General features: G+C 55.9%; 1 protein-coding gene across 3 annotated transcripts in view; it reads right to left on the bottom strand.

Moving 5' to 3' along the window:
- Positions 1 to 2025: 2025 nt before the first annotated feature.
- Positions 2026 to 10378, bottom strand: part of LOC132399640 (transmembrane protein 79-like) — a 29944-nt gene continuing 21591 nt past the window's right edge. For all 3 annotated transcript variants that reach the window (XM_059980234.1, XM_059980235.1, XM_059980236.1), the window contains 3 exons: positions 6900 to 7623; positions 4245 to 4458; positions 2026 to 2448 (listed from right to left, as the gene is read on the bottom strand). In XM_059980234.1, the coding sequence (XP_059836217.1) occupies positions 2244 to 2448; positions 4245 to 4458; positions 6900 to 7611 (1131 nt within the window). In that variant the 5' untranslated portion in view covers positions 7612 to 7623 and the 3' untranslated portion in view covers positions 2026 to 2243. The remainder of the gene's footprint in view (positions 2449 to 4244; positions 4459 to 6899; positions 7624 to 10378) is intronic.

Consider the following 10378-nt stretch of genomic DNA (forward strand, 5'->3'; position numbering starts at 1 on the left):
CTGCATTCCACTGCTGTTGTCCCTTGTTCGGCCTCAGTGAGCTGTGTAGTGACCTGACCCGCATGAACAGTGTGCAAGATAAACTTTTCATTGTATCCCGGTACACGTGACCATAATAAACCAATCCCAATAAAGAGATAGAGAGACCAAAGTATTGTGTTGGTTACCATGTCCAATAGTGCCAAAGGAGGTGGCTGAGGTAGTTACCTTAACACCATTTTTATTTTATTTAGAGATACAATGCAGAATAGACCCTTCCGGCCCTTCGAGCTGTTATTGCCCCCAATTTAACCCTAACCTAATCAAGGCACAATTGCAATGGACAATTAAGTAACTAACCAGTATGCCTTTGGACTGTGGGAAAAAACTTCAGCACTCAGAGGAAACCCACGCATTGTATGGGTAGGATTTACAAACTCTGAAATATGGCCCCTGAGCTGTAACGGCACTAACCACAACACTACTTGACCAGTACATCGACTGGAAGGGTTTGGAGGGATATGGGTCAAACATGAGAAAATGGGACTTGCCTGTATTAGCATCGTGGTTTGTCTGGACTAGATGGGCTGAAGGGCCTTTATCCAAGACGTGTGAGTCTATAAAATGTTGATTGTCATTCCACCCCCACCCAGGTGCTGGTCAGTTTCTCAGCAGCTCCAGGTTTCTGTGACCTCAGTGTGTGTCCCTGACTGTTGTAGAGTACCACAGCACAGACACAGGTCCTATGGCCTATCATGTCCATGCCAAACTTATTCTGCCCAGTCCCATTGGCCCCCACCTGGACCATAGCCCTCCATATCCCTCCCATCCATGCACTTAGCCAAACTTCTCTTAAATGCTGCATTCAAACCCACTTGCATTGGTGGCTCGTTCTATACTCACACCACTCTCCAAAGAAGATCCCCCTCGGGTTCCCCTTAACCTTTCACCCTAAATCTATGACCTCTGCTTCTAGTCTCATTCAGCCTCAGCAGAAAAAGCTTGCTTGCATTTCCCATTCTATACACCACATAATTTCGTAAACTCTATGAAAATTCCCCTCATTCTCCTGTGCTCCAGAGAATAAGGTCCAAACCTATTCAACTTTTCCTTATAACGCAGGTCCTCGTGTGCTGGCAACATCCTTGTCTCCAACCTCTTTCTATTTTATTTTAACCGTTCCTGGGGTAGGTGACCGGAATTGCAGACAATGTTCCAAATTTGGCCTCACCAACATCTTATGCAACTTCAATAGAACATCTCAACTCCAGTGCTTTCCTGACCAGCACTGCACATGATACTCACTCACCACTGGCCAAGAGCCCAGCCACGGCTCCCTCTGCACCTGTGGGATCTCCCTGAGCCAACCATTTCCCACGATTGCTTGAAACTCCCAGCTGCTTCCGGACATCTGTGAAAGGGACAAGGCAGGCGTTTCCAAACTGTAGGCCAACCTTCCCCCGCAGCCTTAGGTGGTAACTGGGGTAAATCAGAAACCGGAGAACCTCCCAGAATGGTTAGTTTATTCAAAGTTTGCCCGGGTGCCAGTCGGCACTCTACTGCAGCCAAGAATGCGTAGATGCGACACTTGAAGGTATAAGGCCATAAGACACAGGAGCAGGTTGAGGCTATTCGGCCCATTGAATAATTCATGGCTGATTTATTAATTTGAAACAATATTAAACAAAGGCTCACAAATTTCTACAGAGGTACCACAGAAAACATTCTAAATGGATGCATTACCGTCTCATATGGGGGGGGGGGGGGTGCTGCACAGGATTAAAAAAAGTTGCAGCAAGTTATAAACTCTGCCAGCACCATCATAGACACCAGCCTCTCCAGCTTCAAAAACATTAAGGATCTCCACCGCCCAGGACGTGCCCTCTTCTCACTGCTACCATCAAGGAGGAGGTACAGGAGCCTGAAGGCACACACTCAATGATTCAGGAACAGCCTCTTCCCTTCTGACATCAGATTACTGAAGAGACAATGAACCCATGTACACAACCTCACTATTCTTTCTCTTTTTGTACTACATAATAAAGTTTTATATATATATATATATATATATTTATGTGTGTGTGTGTGTGTGTGTGTGTGTGTCTTATTGCAATTTAGTTTTTTTTATTATGAATTCCATTGTACTGCTGCTGCTAAATAACAAATTTCATGACATATGCCAGTGATATTAAACCAGACGGCCAGGACGCTGACCGATAAAGAAACTCAAGAAGACAGGTTGATGCCCACTCTCCAAATACCCTTCACCCCCAGAACCTCTGGCGTGGGGACTGACTCTGTTCCTCCTGCTCCCCGTTGCTGAGAGAGGTGGAGAACATCTGGTCGGGGGCCAGCACGAACATGTAGTACAGGTTGCAGATGAGTAGGCCCAGGATGGGGAAGAAGGTGAGGCCGTAGCCAAAACCCCTGAAGGTGCTGCTGATGGCGAAGGTCAGCCAGTAAATCAGCCTGAGGAGACAGAGTTACATAGACACATTCACTTAAGTCAGCATGGATCAGAGAGTGAAGCTCCCGCTACATAATCCCATCACACACTCCCAGGGTCAGACACAGAGTGAAACTCCCTCCTCACCGTCCCATCACACACTCCCGGGGTCAGACACAGAGTGAAACTCCCTCCACACTGTCCCATCACACACTCCCGGGGTCAGACACAGAGTGATTCTCCCTCCACACCGTCCCAACACACACTCCCGGGGTCAGACACAGAGTGAATCTCCCTCCACACCGTCCCAACACACACTCCCGGGGTCAGACACAGAGTGAAACTCCCTCCACACTGTCCCATCACACACTCCCAGGGTCAGACACAGAGTGAAACTCCCTCCTCACCGTCCCATCACACACTCCCGGGGTCAGACACAGAGTGAAACTCCCTCCACACTGTCCCAACACACACTCCCGGGGTCAGACACAGAGTGAAACTCCCTCCTCACCGTCCCATCACACATTCCCGGGGTCAGACACAGAGTGAATCTCCCTCCACACCGTCCCATCACACACTCCCGGGGTCAGACACAGAGTGAAACTCCCTCCACACTGTCCCATCACACACTCCTGGGGTCAGACACAGAGTGAAGCTCCCTTCACACCGTCCCATCACACACTCCCGGGGTCAGACACAGAGTGAAGCTCCCTCCTCACTGTCCCATCACACACACTCCCGGGGTCAGACACAGAGTGAATCTCCCTCCACACTGTCCCATCACACACTCCCGGGGTCAGACACAGAGTGAAACTCCCTCTACACTGTCCCATCACACACTCCTGGGGTCAGACACAGAGTGAAACTCCCTCCACACCGTCCCATCACACACTCCCGGGGTCAGACACAGAGTGAAACTCCCTCCACACAGTCCCATCACACACTCCCGGGGTCAGACACAGAGTGAAACTCCCTCTACACTGTCCCATCACACACTCCCGGGGTCAGACACAGAGTGAAACTCCCTCCACACCGTCCCATCACACACTCCCGGGGTCAGACACAGAGTGAAACTCCCTCCACACCGTCCCATCACACACTCCCGAGGTCAGACACAGGGACAGCATAAGTCTCTGGAGGTCATTTCTACCATTCAGTCTGCTCCTTGCTGGGTGTCTGGACATGTGGTTGGGGTCTCTACAGTCTGTTTACCAGGTTACTCCCGACAGAGAACTTCCCCCTGGGGAGCGTTCAAGTACATAAAGGGTAGAATTGGAGGGTTGTATGTTGTACATTAGAGTTTGAATTCATTCATACAAAGGGAGTTAACTGGTGTGCAGGACCCTTAGCATTGTCAATGATCCCTCCCATCTGTCCAGCAATCTCTTTGATCTGAACTGACCTGCCTGATCTCTCCAACAGGCAGGAGGTACTGTGGCATTAGGACAAGGATTGCTAGGATGGGAAACAGCTTCTTTCCCCAGGCTGTGAGACACTGAACTCCCTGTCACCACCCAGGCCTCAACACTTATTAAGTCCCTTTAGCATTATACTGTTTACTTTTTAACTTGTGTTGTCTATGTGTTTGTTAATGTATTTATGCTAATATAATTGTGTGAGTTGTTATGTGTGTGAGTTACGTGTGCACCTTGGTCCGGAGGGACCCTGCTTTGTTTGGCGGTATGCATGCATACAGATGGTTGAATGACAATAAACTGACCGTGAACTTCAGTTTGTTGGTGTCCCGGGTCTTGTCCGGGAAAGCCGTCCTCGCCATCCGTTCGGAGGGAGTCGAGTGGGAAGATGGGGGAAGACTCACCTGGCCAGGGCGAAGAAGGCCGTGAGGAGGGGCAGCAGTTTCAGCACCTCGTGCGGCAGGTAGGTGGAGAGCACCAGCAGGTTCATGAGGAACAGCAGGAGGAGGTGGACGGAGTCCGTGACGAAGCGCAGGTGGATCTCGACATCCTCCTTCCGCTTATCGAACGGGTCGACCGAGGAGGAGCACAGGCGCGCCAGCCCGTACACGACGATTCCTGTGGGGGGGGGACAAGGGTCAGCGGAGGTTGTAGGACTGTTCACCGTGAGCTGGCCCCGGAGACAAACCTGGGGGTACAACCGACACCAACCTGGTGCGGAGAGGGTGGTGGAGCATCACCCTGTGGGAGGGGCAACAAGGGAGGGTCTCGTTGTGGGAGGTGTGGCATGAGGAAGCTCTGCAGCATTGGGAGGGGTGGGGTTGAGGGAACAGTGCAATGGAGGGACGGTGAGGGAGTTTGGCACTATGTGAGGGGTTGCTGAAGGAGCTCTGCACTGTGAGCTGGGGGTACAGGGATAATGAGGAAAGAGTGGGGTGGGGGAGATGTTGAGGGAGCTCGGCGCTGCGCGGGAGGGGGTGAGGGAGCTCGGCGCTGCGCGGGAGGGTGCGAGGGAGCTCGGCGCTGCGCGGGAGGGGGCGAGGGAGCTCGGCGCTGCGTGGGAGGGGGCGAGGGAGCTCGGCGCTGCGTGGGAGGGGGCGAGGGAGCTCGGCGCTGCGTGGGAGGGGGCGAGGGAGCTCGGCGCTGTGTGGGAGGGGGCGAGGGAGCTCGGTGCTGAGCGGGGGGGGCGAGGGAGCTCGGCGCTGCGTGGGAGGGGGCGAGGGAGCTCGGCGCTGTGTGGGAGGGGCCGAGGGAGCTGGGCGCTGTGTGGGAGGGGGCGAGGGAGCTCGGCTCTGTGTGGGAGGGTGCAAGGGAGCTCGGCGCTGTGTGGGAGGGGCCGAGGGAGCTCGGCGCTGTGTGGGAGGGGCCGAGGGAGCTCGGCGCTGTGTGGGAGGGGCCGAGGGAGCTCGGCGCTGTGTGGGAGGGGCCGAGGGAGCTCGGCGCTGTGTGGGAGGGGGCGAGGGAGCTCGGCGCTGTGTGGGAAGGGCCGAGGGAGCTGGGCGCTGCGCGGGAGGGGGCGAGGGAGCTCGGCGCTGCGCGGGAGGGGGCGAGGGAGCTCGGCGCTGTGTGGGAGGGGCCGAGGGAGCTCGGCTCTGTGTGGGAGGGGGCGAGGGAGCTCGGCTCTGTGTGGGAGGGGGCGAGGGAGCTCGGCTCTGTGTGGGAGGGGGCGAGGGAGCTCGGCTCTGTGTGGGAGGGGGCGAGGGCGCTCGGCTCTGTGTGGGAGGGGGCGAGGGAGCTCGGCGCTGTGTGGGAGGGGGCGAGGGAGCTCGGCTCTGTGTGGGAGGGGGCGAGGGAGCTCGGCTCTGTGTGGGAGGGGGCGAGGGCGCTCGGCTCTGTGTGGGAGGGGGAGAGGGAGCTCGGCGCTGTGTGGGAGGGGGCGAGGGAGCTCGGCGCTGCGTGGGATGGGGGCGAGGGAGCTCGGCTCTGTGTGGGAGGGGGAGAGGGAGCTCGGCTCTGTGTGGGAGGGGGCGAGGGCGCTCGGCTCTGTGTGGGAGGGGGAGAGGGAGCTCGGCGCTGTGTGGGAGGGGGCGAGGGAGCTCGGCGCTGTGTGGGGGGAGAGGGAGCTCGGCGCTGTGTGGGAGGGGGCGAGGGAGCTCGGCGCTGTGTGGGAGGGGGCGAGGGAGCTCGGCGCTGTGTGGGAGGGGGAGAGGGAGCTCGGCGCTGTGTGGGAGGGGGAGAGGGAGCTCGGCGCTGTGTGGGAGGGGGCGAGGGAGCTCGGCGCTGCGTGGGAGGGGCGAGGGAGCTCGGCGCTGTATGGGAGGGGGCGTGGGAGCTCGGCGCTGCGTGGGAGGGGGCGAGGGAGCATTGGGGCATTGCCCGTAACCTGTCGATGGGATTCCACTTTGTGCGAAGCATAGATCCTCACCGTGACACCACCCAGACCTTCCGGGGAGGGGAAGGACGCGTTGCCTGTCGAGCAGTGCGGGAGTCACATGGGGTGGGGGGGTGCAGAGGGGCAGGTAGAGAGTGCAGCTTGAAGGTGGTTAGCTCTGTAACCAAAGCCCCGGTAGTGAACAGAAGCCGAGGCAGGTTTTCTGGGTGGGCTGTCAATCAGCTGAGGGTGGTGGGGGGAGTTGCAGCTGGTTTCTCTTGGGCGGGGCTCGGTGTTCTCTGTATCAATCTCCCTCGGGCCACGACACCCCACCCTGTCAGAGCTTCCCTTCTCCAGTCCCACCTCTCCACAACCCTTCATCAGCCTGCATTCCCAACTCCTCCTCCACACCCCCCCCCCACCAATCTCTGCCCCTCTCTGTGAAACACCCACTGAACCATAAGACATAGGAGCAGCACCAGGCCATTTGGCCCATCAACTCTGCTCCAGCAATTCGTAATGGCTGATTTATTTTCCCTCTCAACCCCAATCTCCTGCCTTCTTGTAAACTTTGGTGCTCTTACTACCCTGGTCACCACCCCACTTCCCACTGCCCCCCATCTGCATTAACCCATTAACCCATCTGACTACCTCCCAAAACTCGTACCCACACCCGATGCTGCCCGACCCAGCTCAGCCACCAGCTGCCCAGCATGGTTGAGATGGGCCGAAGGGCCTTTGCTCTTACCCATCAGGATGGGGACGGTGGCGAAGATGCTGCAGCGGAGGGTGTAGATGAGGCGGGCGCTGAGGTCGGGCATCAGGGGCACGTCGAAGGGCAGGAAGACGTAGGCGCCGTACAGGAAGCAGGGGTAGATGAGTAGGGAGCCCGCCAGGGCCGCTGTGCCCTTTAGGCTGGAGCGGCTGCAGCACCCGCAGGAGCCCCTCTCCGCCCTGTCCCCCTGGGCCTCGCAGGCCGCCTCCTCGTCCGGCCCCTCCCTGTCCATCGCAGCCCGGCTGCGGCTCCGGAACGTCAGGAAGGGTCGGTGCTCAGGGGTGCTGCCCCCTTCCAAGGCCCCACCTCCGTTGGCCAAGACACACACTTGCTCCTCCTCCTCCTCCTCCTCCTCCTCCTCACTGCTCCTCTGCGTCCTCAGCAGCGACCCTCTGGGGACCACCCGCACGTGGACACTGGGGTCGCAGAGATGTGGGGGTGGGGTCTCCGACTTCTCCTCCAGCAGGGGAGGGGCCTTGCCCGGCTCCTTCTCAGCCCACAGGTCAAGCTCCAGGCAGTTGGGGTGCTGCTGGTCACTCGGGTATTCGAGGGTTTCGGAGTTGTGCAGGGGGCTGCTGGCTTCCTCCGGAGGTGTGGAGCTCCCCATCCGCCTGGAATCCGAGTCCCCATCCTTGTCCTTTCGGTCCGCGGGGTCGATCTGGACCAGTGGCAGAATGGCTGACATTCCAAGCTGGGCCTGCCGCAGAGAGACAGTGATGTTTGTGCAGGGATCGGAGCCGGGGGCACAGATTTCCCCCACCCCACATCATCCAGAGACTCACCCCCCCAGAGTCAGAGTCATAAAGAACAGAACCAGGCCATTCAGCCCACCTGGCCCATGACGCCCATCTAAGCCAGACTCCTCAAAGCAGGAAACCCACTGCCTCCTCTAGTGCAGCGCGTTTAGAATATAGGACGGCACAGGCCATTTGGCCCACAATGCTGTGCTGACCTTTTAAACTATACCAAGATCAATCGCACCCCTCTTCCCACACAGCCCTCTGTTTTTCTGTTGTCCATGTGCCTATCTAAGAGTTTCTTAAATGACCCCAATATGAACGCCTCTAGCACTGCCTCGGCGTAAAAAAATCTACCTGACACCCCCCTCCCCATAATCACCTTAAAATTATATCCCCTCATATTCGCCTTCTCTATCCTGGGAATAAGTCTCTGGCAGCCCACTCAATCAATTTCTTTCATCATAGAAACGTAGAAAATAGGTGCAGGAGTAGGCCATTTGGCTCTTCGAGCCTGCACCACCATTCAGTATGATCATGGCTGATCATCCAACTCAGAACCCTGTACCTGCTTTCTCTCCATACCCCCGATCCCTTTAGCCACAAGGGCCATATCTAACTCCCTCTTAAATATAGCCAATGAACTGGCCTCAACTGTTTCCTGTGGCAGAGAATTCCACAGATTCACCACTCTCTGTGTGAAGAAGTTTTTCCTCATTTCGGTCCTAAAAGACTTCTCCTTTACCCCTTTATCATCTTGTTCCTCTTTGTCAAGTCATCGCTCATCCTCCTTCACTCCAAAGGGAAAAAGCCCCAGCTCACTCAACCTATCCTCATTAGAGATGCTCCCCACTTCCTGCAGCGTCTTGGTAAATCTCCTCTGCACCTTCTCTAAAGCTTCCTCATTCTTCCTGTAGTGAGGGCACTGGACCCGAACACAGACACTCCTTGTGGCCTCTGCCCATCCCCCACATGATTCATTTGTTGTCAGCCCCCAATCAACACATACTCCACTTTCCCCTCCTCACAGCCCCCCACCCTGCTCTCGTGACTACACCCTCCCCCACCTGAAACCACCACGGTGGGCTTCACAGCTGAACAGGTGAGAAGGCAGCTGAAACGTCTCCACCCAAGCAAGGCTGCAGGCCCGGATGGTGTCAGCCCCAGGGTGCTCAAAGCCTGTGTCCCCTAGCTATGTGGAGTACTTCACCATGTCTTCAACCTGAGCCTGAGTCTCCAGAGGGTTCCTGTGCTGTGGAAGACGTCCTGCCTCGTCCCTGTACCAAAGACGCCGCGCCCCAGTGGCTCCAATGACTACAAATCGGTGCCATTGACCTCCCACATCATGAAGACCCTGGAGAGACTTGTTCTGGAGCAGCTCCGGCCTATGGTTAGGCCACACTTAGACCCCTCCAGTTCACCTATCAGCCCCGACTAGGAGTTGAGGATGCCATCGTCTACCCGCTGAACCGTGTCTACACCCACCTGGACAAGCCGGCGAGCACTGTGAACACTGTCATGTTTTTTGACTTCTCCAGTGCGTTCAACACCATCCACCCTGCTCTGCTGGGTGAGAAGCTGACAGTGATGCAGGTGGATGCTTCCCTGGTCTCATGGATTATTGATTACCTGCTTGCAACACAGAGTGATCAGCAGCACTGGGGCTCCACAGGGGACTGTCCTGTCTCCCTTTCTCTTCACCATCTACACCTCGGACTTCAACTACTGCACAGAGTCTTGCCATCTTCAGAAGTTTTCTGATGACTCGGCCATAGTTGGATGCATCAGCAAGGGAGGCTGAGTACAGGGCTACGGTGGGAAACTTTGTCACATGGTGTGAGCAGAATCATCTGCAGCTTAATGTGAAAAAGACTAAGGAGCTGGTGGTGGAGCTGAGGACCGGTGACCCCTGTTTCCATCCAAGGGGTCAGTGTGGACATGGTGAAGGGTTACAAGTACCTGGGGATACGAATTGACAATAAACTGGACTGTTTAAAGAACACTGAGGCTGTCTACAAGAAGGGTCAGAGCCATCTCTACTTCCTGAGGAGACCAAGGTCCTTTAACATCTGCCGGACGATGCTGAGGATGTTCTAGGAGTCTGTGTTGGCCAGTGCTATCACGTTTGCTGTTGTGTGCTGGGGCAGCAGGCTGAGGGTAGCAGACACCAACAGAATCAACAAACTCATTTGTAAAGCCAGTGATGTTGTGGGTGTAGAACTGGACTCTCAGACGGTGGTGTCTGAAAAGAGGATGCTGTCCAAGTTGCATGCCATCTTGGACAATGTCTCCCAACCACTCCATAATGTACTGGTTAGGCACAGGAGTACATTCAGCCAGAGACTCATTCCACCGAGATATAACACTGAGCTTCATAGGAAGTCATTCCTGCCTGTGGCCATCAAACTTTCCAACTCCTCCCTCGGAGTGTCAGACACCCTGAGCCAATAGGCTGGTCCTGGACTTATTTCCACTTGGCATGATTAACATTATTATTTATATTGCTATATTTCTTCACTATTCTTGGTTGGTGCGGCTGTAACGAAACCCAATTTCCAAAGGTTAGAGCATCCAAAGGATAGGGTCTTGCCTTTGGGAACTCCCGGAATCCCTGAGGGCTAGAGCCACTGTGTGACACTCCCCGATGGTTTCCAACACTCTCCTGGTCACGAGGACCTGGATAGGCAGAGTTGGAGGTGCGACTCTGCGTTGAGG

Source organism: Hypanus sabinus, chromosome 9 (assembly GCF_030144855.1).
Source record: "Hypanus sabinus isolate sHypSab1 chromosome 9, sHypSab1.hap1, whole genome shotgun sequence".
In the NCBI taxonomy this organism is placed as follows: Eukaryota; Metazoa; Chordata; class Chondrichthyes; order Myliobatiformes; family Dasyatidae; genus Hypanus; species Hypanus sabinus.